General features: G+C 41.6%; 2 protein-coding genes and 1 pseudogene across 2 annotated transcripts in view; 2 read left to right on the top strand and 1 right to left on the bottom strand.

The window, feature by feature from the left end:
• ank1b (ankyrin 1, erythrocytic b) overlaps positions 1 to 4,568 on the top strand; it is a 96,110-nt gene extending 91,542 nt beyond the window's left edge. Inside the window, exons 40-43 of the mRNA XM_071535743.1 lie at positions 2,182 to 2,839; positions 3,067 to 3,346; positions 3,707 to 3,778; positions 4,500 to 4,568. Coding sequence (XP_071391844.1) covers positions 2,182 to 2,839; positions 3,067 to 3,346; positions 3,707 to 3,778; positions 4,500 to 4,568 — 1,079 coding nt within the window. The remainder of the gene's footprint in view (positions 1 to 2,181; positions 2,840 to 3,066; positions 3,347 to 3,706; positions 3,779 to 4,499) is intronic.
• Positions 4,569 to 9,915: 5,347 nt separating this feature from the next.
• Positions 9,916 to 15,070, top strand: LOC139657869 (eukaryotic translation initiation factor 4E-binding protein 1-like; annotated as a pseudogene).
• A 2,465-nt stretch (positions 15,071 to 17,535) lies between these two features.
• Positions 17,536 to 19,438, bottom strand: ndr1 (nodal-related 1). The gene is made up of 3 exons (XM_071535813.1): positions 19,231 to 19,438; positions 17,825 to 18,588; positions 17,536 to 17,688 (listed from the first exon to the last, which is right to left on the bottom strand). Exons 1-3 carry the CDS (start codon positions 19,436 to 19,438, stop codon positions 17,536 to 17,538), a joined length of 1,125 nt encoding a protein of 374 aa, XP_071391914.1.
• Positions 19,439 to 23,098: the final 3,660 nt, after the last annotated feature.

The following is a 23,098-nucleotide window of genomic DNA, read 5'->3' as shown; positions in this document are numbered from 1 at the left end:
GCAGCTAGACCATAAAAAAGCTTAAAAAAGCATGTTGCTCTTCATTGCTCATATTGAATGAATATAAACTCAATGCACCATGAGTCTCTGTCCTGGCTCAAGTAAAAACTGTCTTGCTACTTTCTGTAATCTATTTTTTTTTTTTTACAAATGTACTGTATAAGCAGTTCTTATTCAGTTCAGACAGACAAAATAACCCAACCACACATGCAACTGAAGGTCTATTTATACTTTCCAAACCTAAAACAAATAAATGCAACACAGTACAAAGCCATGGTCATAAAGAGGTTTCTATCCTGTGCAGCTCTCAAAAGAAAACAGTCGTCTTCACTCTTTTTTTTGTTTTTTTGTTATTTCGGTCCAGTTATGTCTATAAGGTCATGATCTTTATGGACCCTAAGAAGAATACCTGCAGATTTTGCTGGAGTTAATGAGAATCCAATCAAATAAATAATATAAATAAAAGCCTCTGATTCATAAATAACACAAGCTTTTTTTGCACTTCACAAAATAACATATAACTACGTGATTATTATGTACGGAAAATAAATGACCCAGTGAGTTTTGGAATAAATGAATAAATACTTAATGAATACTAGCTATAATAACTTATAAAATGACTCTGCTAACAAAGACACATAAACTAGAAAGCTTTCTTTAAATATTAGTTAATAGTTTTTGTCCTGTGTGTGTGTGCGTGTGCGCGCGTGCGTGAGTGTGTGTATGTGTAATGACATTTCTATGAGTGTGTTTTGGATACATACACAAATGCATGACTCTTATGTGCAAGTACAGAAGAATGAAACAACAGTAACTTGCAGTTTCCTCTGCAGAATCTGCAAGTTGCTGCTGACCCACATCTATGACTTGTGATGAGGGTTGGAACGATAATAGAGACGTTTCAGTACAACTTTTTTCTGGTCTTCTAAACGTCTACAACAGTTTGAAAGTACAGACAGTACAGCACCTAGCCTCTGCCTTGATTGATCATTGCAGTGATCTACAGAAGTGAAATACTATATGCAATAGATCCAAATAAATATCTGTGATGGCCATAAAACTCCAGGCTTGCCTCACATTTAACCACTCCGACTGATTTATTTCAAATATGTACCCTTTAAATATTGTTATTGAATTCTGAAAAATCAAAAGTAATTGATACATATTGGTCTATTGGTGATTGGGTGTATGTCAGTCCTACAGTTTTTTCCTGTGTCTTGCCAGCCTCTCAGAGAGCTGCAGTTGTGATCAGGACACTGAACTCTTATTGGTACAGCTTAATTTTACAGGGGAAGATACCATAAACTTATGTGGCACACATTTAACCATGTCAAATTTGCACTAGATATATTCCTTTTTCATTTCTCTTTATGGTCAGAAATGAATACTTGCAATGCAATTGATCCAGATCCAGAAAATCCAACATTTTCAACAGTGGTGAAACGCCTCATGCCACTATTATGATAAATGAACCTTGAATATCGTGCCAACCCCATTTACAACACCTAACTCCAGACTCACCTCTTCTCTCTTCTTATCAAGGAACACAGCGTATCCGCTGCAGCTTCATTTTCTTACCTATTAAGAAACTAGAGCCATGCACTCATCACCCCACAGACAAATGGATGACACACCTGAACCCCTTATCCCTCACTTCACTTGTATTGCTGTGTCCCAATGATGGTAACCTAAACTGCTTCCTTTGCTTCAAACCCACAAACAGGAGGAAATATATCAACAGATTCATCAAGTCAATAGTAGAAAGATAAAGGAAGCTGAAAAGAAGTTTTAGGAAAGAAAGACGATGTTTTACTACTTCCAGTAAGATTTGGGAATCATTAAAATTCTTAGAAATGTGTACTACCTTTTAAACTGAAAGTAGCATAAAACATATGGGCTGGAATTTATTGAGGATCTTGGAGTGGGGTTGCTGGTTCAGGATCAATATGTCTTTCTTTATCGCATTGAATGAAATAGACTGAAGGATATTTGGATCCTAAATCAGCGGTCCCACTCTGAAGTGCTTGATAAAGACCGACTCTCGTCTCTTTCCTTGTATATTGGGACAGGGCCGAGCCCCGCTGTTTCAGGTTAGTCGCCCCACTTCCTCCCCACCCCTCGCCCCCGCTGTGCCTGCGTGGTGTTAGTCTCTCTCTTGTCTCGCCCCTGTCTTCCCTCCAGGTTATGGGCTGGTGCAGGAGGAGCTGCTGTCCCCGGCCTCCATGCAGTACAGCCTGCCCTCGCCGCTGGGCGCGGAGCCCTACTGGCAGGAAGTCTCCAGCCTAGAGTGCGCCCCCATCGCCACCACCGAGGAAGACACGTTAATGGAGATGTCGGACGTGCAGGTGTGGCCGGCGGGGGTCAGCCCCTCGCTGGTTACGGTGGAGGACTCGTCGCTAGAGGGCAGCAGTCGAGCCGACGACTCGGAGGGAGCCACGCTCTCCCTTCCCTGCAGCTTGGGTCGGCCCAGCAGCTGCGCCAGCGGGGCCAGCGGCTCCATCATGGAGCTGGAGGAGGAGGAGGAGGAGGAGGAGGAAGGGGAGGTTGAGGAGGAGGAGGCGCCGCAGGAGCCGGCAACCGCACTGGCGGAGAGGGACAGGGTGAGGGCCAGTGGCGCCGTTCCCAAGGTCAACCTAAACGGCCAGCTGGGAGGTCAGAGGTCGGACGGGAGGAGGGGGGAGGCCAATGCAGCAGGAGGAGGAGGAGCAAAAGGAGGAGGTGGAGGTGTAGGGCTGGGTTCAGTGGAAGGGCTTTCTGTTGTTGCAGGCCAGCAGGTTTATGCCCAGCTGTGTGAGATGTCGGGACTGAGTCGCGCTGTGGAGCATAATGGAGACAACAGGTAAAACCACTGCAACTCAAGTCAAACTGTGTTGCAACACTGTGTGCTGTGCTTCTCCCTGCCAGTAGTCAAAATGGTCTTTATATCTCCTGTATCACTTTCTCTTGTTGTTTCTCCTTGTTTCTCTTTCTCTGTCCGTTTGCCTTATTTGTCTCCTCTACTCTGTCTTTCTCTCTTCCTCTCTCTCTCTCTCTCTCTCTCTCTCTCTCTCTCTCTCTGGTTTCCAGGGTTGTGGGAGGCGGAGCGTTCCAACCCTACCTGCCAGATAAGGACTCCCTGCAGGGCTGGGTGGGCTCACAGGCCAGGGTGTCATCGGGACGCGACGGCAGTGTGCCCGGCTTGCGCGTGGCCCAGGAGGCTCTGCTGACTCCGGTGTGTGACACGGGTTACTCACATGTGCTGCGTGGGCGCCTCCTGCAGGGCACGCAGCCCTTTGACAAGGGGCTGGGCTTCTCTCACCAGGAGGCGGGGCTACGTGCTTGGGAACAGGAGCGGAGGCGGGGCCAGGTCAGGTTGTCACGCCGACCACCCGCCGCTTCCTGTGCCTGGAGGAGGAACTTCCTGTCCATTCCTATTCTTTTTTTTTTTTTTCAGAATATCGAATGAGAAGAAAATTATTCAATATGATTTTTTCATCAACAATTTCAGTCTTACAAAATACCAACCATCAAAACTGATCATTTTGATGATGTCCCAGAACATGACCAGAGAAATGTGTTGTTTGGTTTGATGCAACACATGGGGGAAATCTGCCATATCAAATAATTTTTGGTTTTGTTTCACATGATTGACTGCAAAACAACACATTGCAATAGTATGAATAATATGAATTGCTATTTATATGTAAATTGTGTTATTTTGATACAGAGAGATGAGAAAGAGGAGTACGCTGCTGAGGAGCAGTTTGTTGATGAACATGGAAACGTCCTGACTAGAAAGGTGAGTATGTCATGTTTACATCGTTTACACTGAGTCATATTCACACAGATACACACACTCACAAACACAAATATGCATACAACCATATTCCCACACAAACACAGCCAACCCAACCCAAGCAGACAGCAGTTCACTGTGACACACTCATGTAGCCTTGCGCAGAGGGTGGGAAATTAACACCAGCCGCCAGCCAAATGCTGATAAAATGCATAATGTCCCCTACACCAGCCAATCTGGCGACAAACCAGCTATGATTTTTGAGAACTTGGAAGAGTTTCATTCCAAAATGAGATATTTTGATATTTTACATTTGAAAATGTGACGCCTACTCGCACAAAATGATTGATAGCACAAAATTGAAACAGATGTTGTCATACTTTTGGAAGGAAAAAAGAAAACTAAGTTCTTGGTTCGCTAACACCTTTACAGACTGGATCCACTATATTATAGAGATATTGAATAATGTGGTTAGGGTAATGTTTTTTTGTTTGTTTGTTTTTCTGACAATGGATTTTAAGTGTTTTGGAAATTATCTCTTCCAATCTAATTGGCAGATGAAATGGTAAAACAGGGACAGCTGGTGGATTTTGGGATGCACCAGCCACTGCAGCTGGCCGGTGGACACAAAAGTTAGTTTCCTTCCCTGCTTCCATGTAGAGGCTACAGCAGTTAACTGGTCCAAGTCTTGTTTCCTTCCCTCCTCCCTCCCTCCTTGCTCCAGGTGGGGGTGGATGTGAGAAAGGGCGCTCAGTCAGTCAAGCGCACCAGTCTGCGGAGAGTAAAACACTGAAACACACATACTACCCAGTCCTCAAGGTACGGGACACACACCAAGCACTTGTGCATCCCAGTGCTTGAATAGAGGCTTCTGTGAGGATCTATTGGACTCTGTTCATCAGAGCCTAGTGTGTATGTGAACGACCCGACTCTCACCCACACGCTGAGTCAATGTACTATATCAATTAGGATCTGATGTTTTGTATACAACCCATATTCTCTTGCTTTTTCACCTAACCCGTAAGTGAAAACGGTCATAATAATTTAGTTCTTAATCTGCGTTTTATGTTTTAATGGAGTCTCTCTGTTTTCTAGGACCGGACATCCACTGCCAAACCATCCTCCACAAAAACACAACCAGAACGCAGAGGAAAATGAGGAAGGGATTGAGCGAGGAGAAGAAGACTTGAGACAAAGACTTAGAAGTGCAAACTACAAAATTACAAACACAAAATCATCCTCAAAGTGACCATGGAGCACCACAAAAGAGAAGAGAAGGAAAAAAGAGGAGTTCAAACTTGTAGTTTTGTAACATTTTTAAAGAAAAAATATCAACTAGACTAGGGCATGATGATTTTTCTACAAAAAAATAAATGTCGGAAAAAACAAACGAGAAAAAAAAAAAGCAACAAAAAGTGCTTCCTGTCAACTGTAATCGCATGATGACTGCTGGTGCATGCCCTTTGACCTTTTGAACTGTCATTATCTACAAACTGAAGGGGTACAAGGTATGGGCCCGGCCCAAGATCGGGCCACAGGCCAAGTTATGGACCTTATTCCCCCCAAATGGAGTTGTTTGTGTCAGCAAGACGAGTCCGATAACACTACAGCCAAAAAAAGCAACAGTCTTTTTTCCCTCAATGGATTGTTCTGTATACAGCTAAGCCGACGCTGAGCCTACCAATGCTTCATCCACTTGGACCCTTTTCCCTATTATTCTCAATGTGATATATGCACTCTATGCTACGTGGACGTGTGTCGGTGTGTGTATGTGTGTGTATGTGTGCGTGTACTCTTCTCTACCGCATGTGTTCCCTGCTTCTGGCTTGGCGCTGAGCCCGCCCCATGATTGGTCCGTGCCCCTGTGATGTCACGGCGTGCTCAGCGCTGGAATGAGAAAGCCGCTGTGCTCCCCCTTTTTGCTTGTGAGTGTTCCGTCCGCGTGTGCTGATGTCTTTCCTTTTGTGAACGCGATCGCTTCCTGTATTGTTTCTTTGGGACCTGTCCACCTTGATTTTAAGCTTTGTTTGACTTCGGTAGGGAACTGAATCTCTTCCCCCCCACTCCCCCTTGTGTTTTTTTTTGGGGGGGAAGTGTGTTTTTCAGACACTGGGAATGTTTTCTTTGGAAAGGGGTTGGTTGCTTGATAGCATTGTGCAGCAGCCAGTGGACTCTACAACACAAAGATTGCTACTTTTTTTTTTTTTTCCTAGGATGGCAGGTGTGATGACCTTTTCTACCTTCTTCTGTCATTTTACCTAGTAGCACACATGTCATGTTGATCCACAATCTTGACATGCTTTCCAGTAGCCTCAGTCAATATGCAGTGAAATCATACGCCTTTACATCGACATCTAGTGCTCCTCCATCTAATGTTTTAAAAACTTTTATGTGCTCTCTCTTTCTCTGTTTGCAATGGCTGTAGCGCCTCGCTGTTGATTCCTGAGATGGTCCACATTTTGGTTTGTTCATTTGAAACAAAAAAGTGAGTGAAGTGGAGAAAACATGGAGAATCTTCTTCGTGTGGGGATACATGGCGATTTGGAGGATATCCTAGAAAAAGAGTTGCCGGTGTAAATTAGCGGTACGGCACTGTAACGCGTGTTGCGATATAGGAACTCTGCAGTAAAGACAGACAGGATAGCACTGTGATCGTCTTATTAACACTGACCCCAGACTCGTGAACTGTGAAGAAACACAAACATTCACATAAACCGACAAAAATTGCATGCACATCCGCAGACAAGCACACACGCACATATGCAAACACACACACGCAAACATAAACACGTACAGTACATAAATAATGAATGCCTGGTCAGACTGGTTGTTTTTGGTGTCTGCCACAGCAATAATACCTAACAAAAAGAACACAGAAGAATGTATGAAGTAGGAGTGTGTTCAATGTGTATCTAAAGGATTGATACAGACTAAAAAAAAGCATGTAAAGGCATGGAAGGTGTAACGTTGGGCCAGTATTTTAACTGAACTCTATCTGGACTAGCAGCGTTCAAGTTCAGCACTGGGCAACTGTGCTGTATCTGTCTGGTTCCACTGATCTTGATGTGAGCGAATTAGAGCGGACACACTGCCACTCTATGTCAGGGAGTGGAAATACAAGATCAGGCGACCCAGTTGTAGCAGTGTGGGACAGTAAAAGGCCTGATAGGGATGGTTTTGTTGTTCAGCACTTAACGTAGCAAAATATAAGCCAGGATATGTGAACTTCATACATTGAAACCTATGAATGAGTCTATTGCTGCTGCCGGGGGGAAACCACATAACTGCAGTTTTGGTGTTTTTTTTCTTTTTCTTGCTTTAATTGTAACTTTGCTTTGTCATTAATGGATTTTAGTGAGTTTCATGTCTCTTGGACCGCTGCAACAAACAAAAAAAGAAAAGTATTGTTCTCTTCACTTCCAAAACACGTACGTTTTGCAGATATGTGTTTTTTGTCCGACAACAGCACTACAAAGGGGTCATACCATAGTAGCATACATTTCCTGGAAATCAAAACACAATATTTATCCCATGAGTACTGTATATGCTACTGTAGCTCGAATGAGTGAGACACTGAATGAATGAATAGACTAGTTACACATCACACATTCACAAAGTCACGCGTATTCCCTGCCCAGTCCGTGCACATGAGAGCCTCATCTGGGATGCTACATGTTTATTACATATCACTTACTTTCCACTTTCTTAACTCCACTCAGGTTTTCAGTTCTGCTCTGTCAGGATCCAAGCTTTGCCCTCTTCTGTTTTTTAGTTTTGAGTCCCGCTCTCAAAGGAGAGTGCGGGACCCAACATGAGTGCTTCAGAAAAAAGACTTTGGTGTTGGGGTCAGCTGGGGTGGGATGGGGACGCACGGGGGATTGTGGGGGGTGTATGAAGCATGGTGGTTTGTGTGTGTGCGTGCGTGTGTGTGTGTGTGTGTGTGGTGGGGAGCTCTTTTATTTATTAAGTAAGACCAAAAAGGACACAGGGTACGAAGTGTGAGTTCAGTAGCCATGCGAAGCCCTGTAGGTGCAATTCTGTGTGGAGAGCCGTCTTCTCCGCTGGGGAGGGAAAGTGACAACTGACACCTCTGCTGGTTGTGTTCATCCAAAGAAAATACCAATTAATTTTGCCATTGGTGAAAAAAAAAAAAAGAAAATCTCATGAACCATTACCTGTTTGAACTTTACCAGAACAGCTGTTAGAACAGCTGAAAAGATAAGGTTACAAAATATTACTTAAACAAAACAAAAAATAAATAACTGCAATAAAACACTGAAAACACTATAAAAGCTCAGTCTTTAGCAGCCCACAGGTAAATTACACTTTAAGGAAAATTGTTTTTTATATGGAAATGTAAATCGAATGCACTATATATGAAATTCCCCATGGAGAAATCAAGCCTTTCTCACTGAGCTTTGAACGCACCCACCAGAGGGCGACATGATGACTTTCTCTCCTCACCTCCAGGTGAGGTGATTGATTCAGTTTACTGCTTTTGGATGATGAAGGGTTTGGGGGGTTTTCTCAGTCAGTAAACTGATTTCTCACTTCACTGATTCTATTAGTAAGTCAATCTCTTTCTTGCATCAGCACAAGAAAGAGGCTGAATTTAGGCCTGCACAGAAAATAAATTATGTAATCCTGTGTTAACTGTGTTTGATTAGATATCCCTGTGTTTAGCGATGCAATGGAAAGACCAGGTATTGATCACATGCAAAGGGATGATGGTATTGACACTTGGCCACTGAGTGAAAAAATGAAAATGGTGTACTGTACAATATGCTTGATGAATAGTCTTTAGTTATGGGAATCTTCTGTGTCTACAAGATTTTTAACAGATGGTTTGGATTTACCGTCAGTCTGATTTAAACTAGTCGGTGAGCCTCTGCACTATGACAAAAGTAGACTCCACCGTGTGTGTGTGTGTGCGTGTGTGTGTGTGTGTGAGTGTGTGAGTGCCTGGTTCAAAAACTAGTTGTATCAGGGGGAGGAGAGAAGGTTTTCAAAGTGGGCAAGTGACATGAGAGGACATTTAACCTACGACGATGTATTTTAAAAGAGTATTGTAAAATTTTAACTGTTGCAAAGAATAGAGATCACCTATACTCCTTTAGAATGGATACATGACAATGTAAACGCAATATCATATTACTCTATCCTAAGGAATGCAACTGCGCACATGCACAAGAAAAGATGTTTTTATGAAAATATATGTATAAATATATGACAAAATATATTTAATTAGAATGCTATGCACCCTCATAGAGTTGTTATGGATGTTCTTTAAGCATTATCTAGACTAGGCAAACGCCCACATCATGGGGAATGTAGAGGCTTTGTAGGTATTACCACTTGTTTTCTTTTCTTTTGTATCGTCCTGGAGAGAGGAAAAACAAACGTGAATATGTATACAAGCCTTTCAATCAGAATCATTCTGACATGAAGATATGTATAGATCATCTTACCCTGTACACCAGCTCAAACCATTTACAAGAATTAATAAACAAAGATGTGACATAACTGCTGCCTGTTCTTTGGTGAAAGTAAAATTTGTGCATTTATTTATATTTATTTTCTTTCTGTTACAGTATTCCTATAGTGTGTATGTCATACTCAGTAATGACTTTGTAGTGACCTTATCATACTTTTTTTTTTTTTTTTTTTATTACATTTTCTTTGAGGAAGGGTGACAGAATACAATTTAAAGACATAATAGACATGAGATTACACACAGAAAAATAACAGATAAACAATATTAAAACAAATGCAAAAAAAATACATGAATAAATAAATAAATAAATAGCCTACATAAACGCAAGGGTTATAATCCAGTCCACACCCCCAGCAATTAACACCCCATTCATTAGCACACCTGCTGACAGATGCTCACTTGAATTTACACATTTATTTTTTAACCACGTGCAAAAGGTTTGACCCTTATGTAATTACCACAGGTTTATTATTAGAATTGAGCCATAGGTTTACACTCTGACCTATATAGCCGGAAAAACTACAACTTCCCCTGTTAATGCCGCCTCCCCTCCCCCATTTTCAGCCAATCACAGCTGTCCGTCCCACGTGTTGTTTTGAAGGAAGGCTGTGGGTTGTTTTGGAGCAGCTCACACCACGTGGAGGCTCAAGGTAACGTGGCCGCGAAAACAAGAACCTGAATGACAAAACTTTCGGGGACTACATCTTTGTTTGTTTGTTTTTTTGTTTACACTTAATTCCCCAAGCTGCAGAAGGCAACACAAAACTACTTTCCTCGTCTGTCCCTGTCCACTGTCCGGTCGTTAAGAGATGTCGACGGGAAGCCAGACCACAAAAAGTCGGGAAATCCCGGCCACCAGACGGGTCATCATCCACGATGCTGCCCTGATGCCCCGGGACTACTCCACAACCCCCGGCGGGACCCTGTTCAGCACCACGCCAGGAGGTAATGATGAGCCGGGGCATGTCGGTGTGGGCGGGAGTTAGAAAGGGAAAAGAATCAACAACTCAAAATCTTATCAGGAATGTTATTTTTTTTTAAGACAAGGCCAAGGAATTAGGTCTGTAGCCTGCCATGAGAATAGCGAGTGTCAAGACAGAGGACGGAGCAGACTTTTCACCCCGCTTCCAGCCGTCAGTGATAGGCAGACTGTTAGAAGATGCGAAACCTGAAGCAGATAAGTCAAGGATGCCGAGGCAGTATCGGGAAAGGTAATGCGGTTTATAGCCCTTCATATTCAGCCGCTTTCTGTTGGGCAACATGATGCAATAAGACGAGTTATGATCCAATTCAGACTTTATAGCACTACTCTGCCAGGAAGTAAGGCAAGGCAAGGTAAGTTTATTTATATAGCACATTTCAGCAACAAGGCAATTCAAAGTGCTTTAAAACATTAAAAGCAAATCGAGACAAAATGAAAAGGATGAAATTCATATAAAAGACCAAAACAAAATAAAGTTCATTAAAGAGCTAAGAGAATAAAACCAAAACAAAAATAGGCTAAAATAGAATAAGACAGGTGTAAAATACAAGAATAAAGGTTACAGTGTGAGAGATGAATAGTTATTTGATTTAATAAAAGGCAGCGGCAGACAGAAAAGTCTTCAGCCTTGATTTAAAAGAACTGAGAGTTGCAGCAGAGTGGGAGTTTGTTCCAGATATGTGGAGCATAAAAACTGAACGCTGCTTCTCCATGTTTACTTTTGACTCTGGGGACAGAAATGTAATGTTTACTGATGTAGGTCTATACCAAAACCTGCCTATAGTCTATCTCTTGGTCAGGTTGTATGTTGGCCCTTTAACAGTGGAGTAGCCTAGATGGGTTGCAAATTAAAAGTTTATAAAGCCTAGTGATTCTTGAAGCTGGACTTTGTGATATAGAAACTGAGACAAACAGGAGACTGTGATTGATTGAAAACTGATTGAGAGTTGTTGGGGGTTTTTTTAAGCGCTTGAATCATTTGTTGATTCATCACAACACTAAACGCTTTTTAAAACCTGTTTCCAATGTTGTCTTTTTTGCCTGTGTTCATGTTTGGCAGCACTGGTGCTTGGTGAGGGCTAAAGGAACAGGAAAATATATTATGCTGCACATTGTACGATTTGACAAGTTGTTGTGTTTGATATCAAGTTATATGTTAGGTCTTGGCCAATTTCACTACTGTTACCAATTTAAAACATTCCACTGGTTGTCTTTGATGTAGGAATTGATTGCAGCGCTAAACCGTTGTCAATTAATATTCACCCATGCGAGCCTTCATTTGATATTCTCAACAGTCATGTTCATATAGGGGCTGTCGGCTGGCAGATTTAACAGAAGGCAGTGAAAAAATGGATGTTTCTTCGACCACACCAGCAAAAAGACTGCACAGACTTCAGTGCATTATCTTATTTTTTATTTCATTGCAGCATATAATTCTAACAATGTTATTAAGCAATCCTGCTTGTAGTTTATGTGTGATAGCCTGATTCCTTCTTTGTAAGCTCCCAAAGACACTCTGTGCCTATACTTAACACACAGTCACATTTTAGCACTTGTTATGGCAAGTTTTTTAGTGAATCCACATTGATTGGTATTGGCTGCAATTCTGCATAGCTGAAATCAGAAATCAGTAGACCTATCAATATCCAGAATGGGGAACCCCTAGCTCTGGATTGTTCACAGACCTACAATTAGCATCTGTAGGGTCAAATATAGGCCTATTCCCCGTCAGATCCTATTTATAGGTGTGTTTCTTGTTATTACAGCAGGCTGTTGTTGGACTGCCACAACATGTTTACTAAATGTGGGCTACACTGTGCCCTATAGCTGACACTGTGATTATTTTTATGAATAAGAACGGAAGCTACTAAGTACTTTATAAAGTGGAACACATAGTTTTCAATGGACATATGCAAATAACTAGAAATCCCTGGCAATCCACCACCTTCCAGCTCTTTACAGAAAACTGATTCATTGCAATTTGTTTTTGGAGGGATTGAGGCCCGGTGCATGTGTCACATAATTTGAATATGTAATGAGATATATATTAATTCTTGGTAGAAATACATAATGAGGATAATATAGGAAACTTAAACATTAATTTGAACCAAAACACAATTCTTTTAGAGGCAGTTTTATTCAGCCATCATGGAAACAAAACAGTACAAATAATGTTAACTGAGCTCATCATCCAGAGAAAACCCTGGCTCATAGAAATCCCTTCTTTCGTCAGCTGGTTTAGTTGTGTAGCTACTTCTTCAGCGTTTTAACTCAAACTCCTACATGGGGAGACCTTGGGCAGTGGCCAGTTTTGGTACTGAGTAACCCTGTTTGTTGAATCCTGCTGCCACACTGAACAGTCAACAGTCGCACCAAAAGAAGATGTTTGTGCCCATCGGGATATTGTGGGAAAGTTGGCGCAGAGTGCAGCTGTCCATAAGTGATATCATGTTCTGTAACAATCCCAGGTGGAACAGGTTTTGCCAGATCAAATAAAATTGAGTCAGTCAAGGTGTGTTAAACCTCACTGATATGGGTGCCAAATGAAATGGGTCATTGTTCATGGGCATGTATGGGCATGTGTAGCCTATACTTCACACTGCAGCGCTGGATGATACTGAAAAAATCAAATATCACAATATTTTAGACAGAATCCTCCATATCGATAATGTGACGATATTTTGGGGGAATGAGTATTGGTGCTTTCATAAGGTATTTACCTCCAAAAATTAGTAATGATAATTAGTAATCAGTAATGTGTGATCAGTAATAAGTAATGTGGATATGATGAGCAGATAAAGCCAATCATTGTTCAATTTACTCAGCCAGAACAAACTAATAAGTTCAGAAAACTGTATCACTTTACTGTAACGCAGCCTTTAAGATGAGGAAGAAGTAACATTTCAGTTATTTCACAATATTACGAACCAAAATCCCAGACGATATCTATTCTCATATCACATTATCGATATTATACAAAATATCGCCCAGCCCTAAGTCACACTCTCATGGAAACTGTCATAGCATGTGACACATTTCAAGCTCTTGCAGAAAGAAGGTAGTGTGTGCACCTCCAGAATACTGACCAGGCGTTTGATACAAAAGTTTGAAAAAAAATAAAAAAGAAGCACATACACACTAGATTGATGTTCCCTTGGTGTTTTATTCAGCGATGTTTCCAGCTCAGCAGGTTGTTTTCAGGTATACAATATTATACAATATATAGCAGTAAGAAAAGTCATTTGAAAATTGTAATTTCCAGGCCTGGAAAAACTAAGTTTCGGAAATGTAATTTGTTCAGTGTAGCTAAGTGTTTAATGTCAAGGTTAGCTGCTGGTACACTGAGTTACCTTTGGAAAAATAATAACCCAAATAACACATTTCCTAACAGAAGAAGTTGATGGAGTAGACTAGCCAAAATAAAACCTTGTGCATTCAAATCAACTATTCAACAAAAAAGGACTATCTGAGCACAGCTGCTGTGAAATATTGGTCATTGAAAATAATTAGCAAAGAGGTGTTAAGATCTCTAAGAGCTCTCAGGCTTTTGAATATAAGACAGTGTGAACTCTTTATTTGATGTGTTTTGTACCTTTAGGAAAAAAATATTCAGTCTGTTTAAAACATTATCTAGAGGAACGTAAGTGTGAAATGAAAAGAAAATGTATGATGAATGTCTCCTTTTTTGTTTCCATCTCTGTGTGAAATCCCACTGGACTTCACCTCACCTTCGCCGCTGCCACCCAGGAACCAGAATCATCTACGACAGGAAGTTCCTCCTGCAGTGTCGGACGTCCCCTCTGGCGCGCACCCCCCCAGCCTGCCGGACATCCCAGGAGTCACCAGCCGCTCAAACCCGACTGCTCCGCCCTGCCTGACACAGCCTGCCCCAACAGACAGCCAACAACACCAACCACAGCCTGCTGACAGAGGAGAGCACAGGTAAGGGTCTTGAAAGTGTGTGTGTGTGTGCGTGTGTGTGTGTGTGTGTGTGTGTGTGTGTGTGTGTGTGTGTGTGTGTGTGTGTGTGTGTGTGTGTGTAAGAGAGAGAGAGAGAGAATGAGAGAGAGTACGAAACACCTGAATTATACCGTGCCAACACTGTTTCATAGTTTCATTTCTTTCCCTGCTACTATATCTATCTTATTGTTATGAACTTATAATCATTTACTGTTTTTTTTTATTGTTGTTGTCATTATAATTGTTATTGTCTATTCATTATCCTTCCTACTGTCATTACTGCTATCAATTATTATTATTGTATATGAGAGAGTGAGAGAGAAACAGTGAGAGAGAGAGACAGTGTCAGAGAGACAGAGAGAGAGAGAGTTTGCATTCCTATGTGTGTGAGAGAGACTGTGTGTGTGTGTGTGTGTGTGTGTGTGTGTGTGTGTGTGTGTGTGTGTGTGTGTGTGTGCATCTGTGTGCACATGCGTCTGCAATTGTGTGTCCCCCCTACTCAACTGTATTATTTTGTTTTCCTAGGAGAAGATGCCCAGTTTGAAATGGACATTTGAAGCGTAGACCCATGAAGATCAAAGTAATTCCTACCAGTGTCAGTGTCTGTGTGATGGTATGAAAGTATACCAGTTAAAACGAAGAGCCTAGTCTTACTAAGCTGTGTAATCTTTGCTCTCAGGGTTTTGAAAACAAGACAGTATTTTTTTTGTACTGTTAAACATGTGATGATATTTTGAACTATGGAACAACTGATTCAGTTGCTTACAAATTTGTCTAGTGTAACTGAAACATGAAATTAAAAGAAAATGTTTCTTGTATAGCTGTAAACTGTTTTACAAAATTAAATTAAACAGTTAAAATGGCATTTGTATTTTATGTAATTTGATTTATTTGATGACTTTAAACACTTTGTGCATGAGTACAATCTTCAGTGTTGTCACAATAAAGTCAGAAACATATTTTCAAATAAATTATTGTGAGTCATAAAGAAAACTTTATTTTCTTGTCAAGATGTATCATCTAAAGTAACAATATATGTCAGTTTTATTTTAGAAAACAGTTAAGTCCAATTTAAGATCCATTTCTTCTATGATAGATAGCTTCGGTAGCCATACACCGTTCTCTGCTCTTGGTATAATTGTTTTACATAACCAAGCTTACTGTTTGCTGATACATTTTGGTTTCTGAAGTGCTGAACAGGCTGTTTGAATCCAAAAAGGGTCAACTCAGGGCCAGACATAGCCTGCTTTGACTGGGAGTGCAGTCAAAATTTTCTGGGGGTCCCATTAGCTTATTGTTGTAGCGAGTTTAGAAATTATTGGGTAATGTCAGGTAGTAATTAGGGATAAGCCTAAGTGTATGTACAGTGTATTGTAGGTGATTATAGCTGTGTTTGGTGTTGTGTGTGTGTGGGGTGGGGGTGGGGGGGAATCACTGTTGAGCCTTAATTCTGGAGGTGTAGTGTGCCTAATTCAACAAAACATCTGTGATGGTTGATAACTCCATGACATACCCGCAGTCACACACTCAACCCTGTAATATTTAAATTAGGTGGCTGGTGAATGGTGCGGCCTGTCTGATGGACCTGTAGATTTATGACAGGTTAGCTTGATGTCCTCTATAGTCACGGTTTGTGTGTTAATACATCATAATACATCATCATATTATCTGATTTGGGCTTCTGTATGGATGCTCACCTTGGATTATGGCACCAAGGATTGTTAGGCCTACATCATGTCCTGTATAAGAATTAGTTTTAGTAACAATGCAACAGACATACTGTACCTGTGTAACTTTAAACTGAATATTCGGCCATTGTGATTGTGTTTCCAGTTAACCTCCTTCTCTACCTCCCACTGGTTATTTAGGCCCCAGTTTTACTGTTTTGTTTTGGATTGTTTTGTTACAGCAGAGGAGGCTTTATCATTCATACGTTGTAGACACTTTCTCCTCTCAGTATCACCCTTTGCCTTTCATAAAAATAAATAAATAATAGTATTGAAATCTGTTTTCTTTGCTGAGTGCGATATCATTCAAATAGAAATCCATCCTGCACTTTCCTCATGCCATTATCATTCTCTTTTGGGGAGGGAAGCTTTTTGAGTTTGACAGATATTTCTACACACTGAAATGTGGACAATGCCCTGAACAATCTGTACTTCTGTACTTTTGTACATCAACAAAGCAAGAAAACTATGTGATAGTGTGATATTTTTCACTCCCCTACCTCGTACGTTCTATTCATTCTTGTGAAAATAAATAAATAGTTCCCACAATCCAGCATGTGGGGAAAGGGGAGGACAAAAGATCAAGGCAAGGGACATTTTGTGTGATTGTATGTGAGAGAGAGATAGAGTGTATTCGTGTGTGTGCGTGTGTGTATGTGATTGCATGTGTATGTGACAGAGAGAAAGAGTGTATTTGAGCGTGTGTGTGTGTGTGTTATTTTAGTTGTATTTTATTAAAACTTTTCTGTACTATCTACACTCCGGTGAGTGTAATGGAGGGGTCAATCATTGTTTATGTGCTTTGGTTGAAGTGAGTTGTGGCATTAAATATTGTGATGCTGTCAGCAACCAATACATTTTCTATGAGGTCAAACCTATGAACACCACCATTGTAAAAATAAAAAGAGGAAAATGTTGTTTAAACGCAATCAAAATGGACAATCATGAAACCTTGCACCAAGATAAGAATTTAAGAATAATAAATTTTATTATACAGTAAACATATACATGGGTCAGTTTGACCCAAACTTCGCAGGAAGGTTAAAGCGCTTGCACCATTGTTAATTCTGACATTTGTATAAGTCATTTTCATGGCATTACAAAATATGGAGTCTTCAGGCAAAAAAACGAGTACAGTGACGTCTTGTGTGCAACTTTTTGTGAATCTCCTCTAGTGCTTTTGTCAGTGACCATCTTGTGTTGATATCTTGATCTTGTTGTCTCATCCTTACTATCTCATATAGTAGATCCAGTGGCAAAAGTGTTGTAATTTTGTCAACCAAGGACCAAGTCACCTACTGTTCTCCCAAAAGTACCATAATTTTTAAAATGTCTTTCTGTCAATCATTTTATAAGAGTAGGTGTCACGTTTTTCAAATATATGGATACCTGATTTTGGAATCAGGTGAATTCAGAGAACAGTGTCCAGCATAGTTCCTTCTTTCAGTCCTCCTTCACAGCAATGACCTGTGTTCCAGTGTCAGACTGGACTGTGTAAAGTGCCAATGGACATTCATCCATTTTTGCCTCTGAGTGGCTCAGTGGCTACAGTCCAATGTTTATGTGACATAAGGCCATAGGCCTAAGGGCCTATTGCTCAGTGGCAGCCACACTCCTCCACCACCATGCCCTCGTGATGCCTCATAACCATCTCTCCATTCTCGTAGTACAGCATGGATAGCGGCGCCAGGCGTGTTGGCACACAGGACGGACATGGCACCCGGTCTGGGTGGTGAAGCTTTAGCAGGCTCTGGAGAGAGAAAGAGAAGAAAGTGATGGGTTAGAGTCAATCTATGCAAATAGGGTAGGAATCAAAATAATTTTATCAGCAAATACAATAAAAGTAAAGGAATTTGTCTTGGTGATGTGCAGAGATTCAGTCTTACCTGCATGTATGCATGGTTCGTTGGGGTGAAGGTCTCGTCTACTGGTGTAGGACAGCTCCCTTCACAGCGGTAGGCATTGTATCGTTTGGGATAGACAATCCAGTCGCTCCATCCAAGCTGGTCAAAGTCCACCCACATGTCCACTTTCCTGCACAAGGGGCCCTTCCTCTCCTCTGTGGGCATGCTGGCAGGAGCCGCCCCCACCACGCTGCCTCTCTGCTGCCTCTGGTGGTGCCTCTTGGCTCTGCGGCTCCTTGTCCTGGTGTTGGAGCCAGCTGTCACTCGCTCCCTGTCCAGGGTGACGTATTTGGAGTGCTCTGCTGTGCGGATGAGTGTCGGGGTTCGCAGGCCATCAGGGTTCTGGTTATGCTTCGAAAAGACAACCATCATGACCTGGTCGGCTGTTGGGTGCTGAACTCTCTCCTGGCCCTGCTGCTCCTCCTCCCTCTCCTCAGGCCTTGGTGGGGAGTGCTCCTGCTGCAGCCAGCGACGGAGCATCTCTGTCATGTTGAACACCTTCCAGGAGGAGGGAGAGACCAGAGCACTGGGTTGGGCTTTCAGGCGGCCAAGGAACAGCCTCTTCTCTGGGCACGGCTTGCTGGAGCACTGGCCTCTCTGGGAGTGGTAGATATCCACAGAGGCTCGGGAAGACTCAGTGAAGGCAGGTAGGCGGATGCGAAGTTCAGACCGCCGGACGTTGTCGCTTGCAGACATGGAAGACAAGTCAAAGGTGACAGACCACCTCCCACCAATCTGCTGGCAACCTATAAAGGAGAGAGGAAACAAGTCGGTTAGGATTATTCATGAACTAGTCTCAGCATTCAAGATTAGGATAGTGTGCAGGGAAACACAACTGCTCTTGCACCTCTTTGGGCTTTTATATGCTTGTCCCCAAGGCCCAGTGTCTTTTGACATGTGATGAGCAGGTACAAAAACATGTTGTTATTGTCTCACTGTGGATTGCTTTGCTCTTGACACACTCGTGACAGCCTGGGACTGCTATACACACTGGGATAGTACATGCTCATAGGGCCTATTCTGCAATAAGCATTTCAAGTTCTCCAACAGCAGGAGGTGCCAAAGTGCAAGAGCTACTATATATAGTTTTTGCTAGTATTTAGGCCTACAAGTGTGAAATCCTTATAAAATGTATTATAGGATTACCGTAGGCCTATTTTTTTTCGTAAGGAAACGTGGATTTATACAAATAACAAGATAGCCCTACAGACTCATAACCAGTTTTTAACGGCATTTAACCAAGCTTATTCTAAAAAGCACCGTTGTATCTTAAAAAAAATCTTAAATCACATGAAAAAATTTACTTATTGTCAAGATATGTTTTTGTACTATGATTTATCACAAACTTTAGCCTACTTTTTTTTTTTTTCAAAGTTGAATAGACTTACTTTTAGCGACAAGGCTGGTCACGGAGTCGGAGTCATGCAGACGGGGGTTGTCCTCGGTCGGGGTCCGGCCGGAGCTGACAGCCGGCGTCCTGGTCCGGTCCTCGGCCAGTAGGGTCCGGTAGAGCTGCATCATGTAGAGCGGCAGCCTGCTGGACTGCTGGTGCTGCACGGTGCTTCTGGAGCCGCCGGGCCGAGGAAGACCAGCCATCCCGAGGAGCAGTGCGTCCCGGTGGATCCTAGGAAAGGGCCCTGCGCCAAGAACCCGAACCAAATCCACCAGAAGAAGAAGAAGCGCACATGAGAAACCCAGAGTTAGTCCCTTCATAATTCCGAGTTGGTAGGCAGGTAGATCCAAATCAGTGATGCTCAATAGGTCTATGCGTTGGGTAGAGACAGGAGACGCAGGAGGTCCTTCTCTTTAGCCTCTCTGTTTGAGACTGAGTTGAGATGCTGTGACCTGGAGTTATAGTCGCTTATGAAAGCCCAATTGCTACTGCTGTCTTTTGAAGACTTCTGTCAAGCCACGAGCTTTTGAAGGGTGTGTGTGATCCACGGGAATACAGAGAGAGCTCAAAGCTTTACAATGTCACAAGGTCGTTGTGTATCGAAACCAATCGCTCTTTGTAGTGGCCGAGGTGTGAACAACTTTAATACTTCTCCACTGATTGTTGTTGTTGTGTATATTAGAGATCCCTTTGATAAGGAAGCATGACTATAATATTAGTTAAGGAGATTACAAGCTGGACACAGCGCTGTGATTAATGGGGAACCAACACGGGAGTTAATCACGAATCACCTTCTGTTGTGAACTGTCATGACCTGTTAGGCCTGGGACAACGGAGCTAATAATAATAAAATAATCTATCACATTTCCACTTTGTAATGGGCCGGCTATAATGGCCAACATTTCACACAACATCTCCTCTAGGGGAAAAATGATGCTGGTCAATATGTTCCATGACACATTTTAATCATCTGTCATTTCCCACCGGTTCCCATTTTATCCTGTCACTTTTGAGAGATTAGGCCAAGCATAATAATGAAACCTACTATAGCTATACTCTAAATGTACTTGTCACTATTGTATGGTACAATTTGCTATAAGTCCTAATACTGGTAAACAACTGACAGTCTATTAATCATACATGTATACTCAAAAGTTCAGTTTAATGCTCTGTCATGTTTTTCAATTAAATGTGAATATCGTAAATTGTCAACAAAAATGCAGTTGTTATTATAGGCTTGTATAGTTTGTTGTTTGTATGTTTAAAAATATATTGTTTATAAAGGCTGATCATTTTGTCTGTATGTGTCAAAATTTGACCCAAATAATAGTGACTCTACTGTAAATAATAATAAATAATATCCTATAAAAAAAAATATCCTATCCTAAATTTAACTGGAAGAAGTTTCCATTTCCTCAAAGGTTCAAAGAAGCCACGTCAAGGAAAATGATTGCCAGGATATTATCTTTAATGAGCTACAAAACTCTGTGATATGGTAATGAAGTCAATGGCATCAATTTAATTCCCATATAGGAGCATCCACTCATCCACTTATACTGCAGTTCAAACTTTTGGTGAGTTGGTTAAGGGGGGCGTCAATAACATTGAGCTGCTAATGCAACACTTCAAATGATAAAAAATAAAAATAAAACCCGATAAAACAGCCTCACCTGAAACTTGAAACTACCGCAGATGAAAGTAAATAACGGCGTATAAAACTGTCATGGGTGTAAATAGGCATAATATATGATAACAATGACATCTGACAAGGCGCTCTTCTGAACACTTTCACACTCACACGTAGCCCACGCAGAAGAAAGTGCAGACAGCAAACTACAAAGCTTGGACTCTTTTTGATGAGCACGAGTTGTGAAAATATCAAAAAGCTTTAGAGGATGTGTGATTTCTAACTGTACTCGTCCTTTCAGAGTTCTTTATTGTGACAACATCAAACACACTTTTTTTTATTTGAACTCCAAAGTTGTGCTCTTTTTTTGGTTTTGTGTGATTGGAACGAAAGTCAGGTCTCGGATTGATAAAGAACACAAAGACGCTGGACTAATTCATCAATCAGTTTTGACCAAATCACTTTATTAATCACTTTGCTGTTTCTGGTTAATAAGGCATCCAACAAAACCACGTAATTTTAGACAAATGCCACAAAGACACAAAAGTATAAAGTAAACCAATCCTTTTTATATTATATAGGCTAGTTCGTATTATATTCGAGTTGCAGCAGCTCGTCTATCCTGGAAATCACTCTTTGCAAACTGATTATAGAAAACGCCATGCCTTTATGGACCAATCAAGACAGCATATCACCAGCTTTCACTAAGAATTATCACTACGATTTGTTGCATTTCCCACGCTAACACTTTACTTTATCAGTGCAGTTTTAGTTTGACACGAGTGTGTGAGCTTAGCCGTGCCAAATTGAAGCTGGTCTGCACCTTCAGCATGTTGCACTTGAACTGTCAGCCGCTGCATCCTCAAAGTGTATTATAATCCCCATTATCCAGCAGGGGGCACTATGAGCCAACCGTTTGTTATGACATTGATTAGGGCAGTCTCCTCAGTCCCCATGATCCCGCGTGTGCGTGTGTGTATGTGTGTGTGTGTGTGTGTGTGTGTGTGAATAGCAACCCGCAGCTTCCAGGATTGTACTAGCAACAATGACTGTTCAACCAGTCAGAATTAGGGGATTTGTTAAATGTCGCCGATAATGCCACAGAATCAGACTCACTTGAGCAGCCTATAGGAATGATGAGAGATACAATTTTGATACAGGCAGTCATTTTCAGAGTGACAGGGACATGCAACACATTTTCACAGTTATGACCAATATTCATCCAACTCTCTTATGTCACTGTGATTGGTAATGTGCTGCCATCAAAAATTTAAATCACTTTTAGAGGCAGTTTTTCTCAGTGACAATGGTGCAATCAATTTACAGAGTTTTATAGTAGGAATGTAATAGCAGCCGGCAACACCTGGAACAAGTAGGTGTACATTTATGGCCTCAACGGCACTGCAACAGGGATTGATAGTTTGGCTTTTGAGGGGATCAGTGTACTTCACATTATCTCTGTTCCAAAGTTATTTGAAAAGGAATTCCAATTTATTCTACTCTTGCACACAAATCTATATGCCACATAATGTTGAGTAAGTCACTTACACATTCAGGGTCAGTATTGTATTCGCTGATAAATGGCCAAGAGTACGAGGTTTAGATACACCTTGCCTGGAGATGAGAATAATAGACACCTCATTCAGTGACCTCGTAACTCCCTCTGCTCCCCACTGATTGCCTAATTAATCGGCCCGGCCACTGATAGCTCTGAATTAGTTTGCAAAACAAATGAGGAAGAAGCCGTGCCGCTGAAACCTCTGTGAGAGGGAGAGGAAGAGGGAGGGGTGGGGAGGGTGAGGGGGGTTGGGGGGGGTGAGGACAGCATGAATGAATAACAATTTGTGGAATAACTTGGTGATTTGTATATTTTAAGGCAGTTTCTAGGCTACTGTAATGCACATTGATCATCATATCAGGAATTTGTTGCAATTTATTTACTTGCATACATGTAGACATTTCTCCAGACAGTGTGTTCCTTAAGAGAAGTTTGACAGGAATGGACACATGTTTGTTGTGGAGGTTGAACCAGTGAATTTTTGTTTATGTGATTGTCTCTCTAACCACAAGGCCACACTGTCATTATAACTTCCTCTCAAGACCTTTGTACTTCTGGGAGAGAGGAGGCATGTTGTTGCATTAGAGCTGCAAAACACAAAGGCTGTAAAATATTAAAAGGATTTTCAGGTGCCCCTTCATCAGTAGAATAATGGGGATAATTATCCCCAGAGTGGAG

This window comes from Centroberyx affinis, unplaced genomic scaffold (genome assembly GCF_046629955.1).
Source record: "Centroberyx affinis isolate AG114_WGS23_722 - 3 ecotype Tasmania unplaced genomic scaffold, CSIRO-AGI_Caff_v1 ptg000180l_1, whole genome shotgun sequence".
NCBI classification, from domain to species: Eukaryota; Metazoa; Chordata; class Actinopteri; order Beryciformes; family Berycidae; genus Centroberyx; species Centroberyx affinis.
Note: the sequence above shows the minus strand (reverse complement) of the source record. Positions and strands in the feature narration are given on the sequence as shown.

Excerpts from the sequence above, each read along its gene's own strand:
- ndr1 (XM_071535813.1), bottom strand. The coding sequence starts at position 19,438 with ATGGCTGGTCTTCCTCGGCCCGGCGGCTCCAGAAGCACCGTGCAGCAC. Across the intron at positions 18,589-19,230 it reads GACCAGCCTTGTCGCTAAAA|GTTGCCAGCAGATTGGTGGG; the intron begins GTAAGTCTATTC and ends TCTCCTTTATAG. Across the intron at positions 17,689-17,824 it reads CGAACCATGCATACATGCAG|AGCCTGCTAAAGCTTCACCA; the intron begins GTAAGACTGAAT and ends TTCTCTCTCCAG.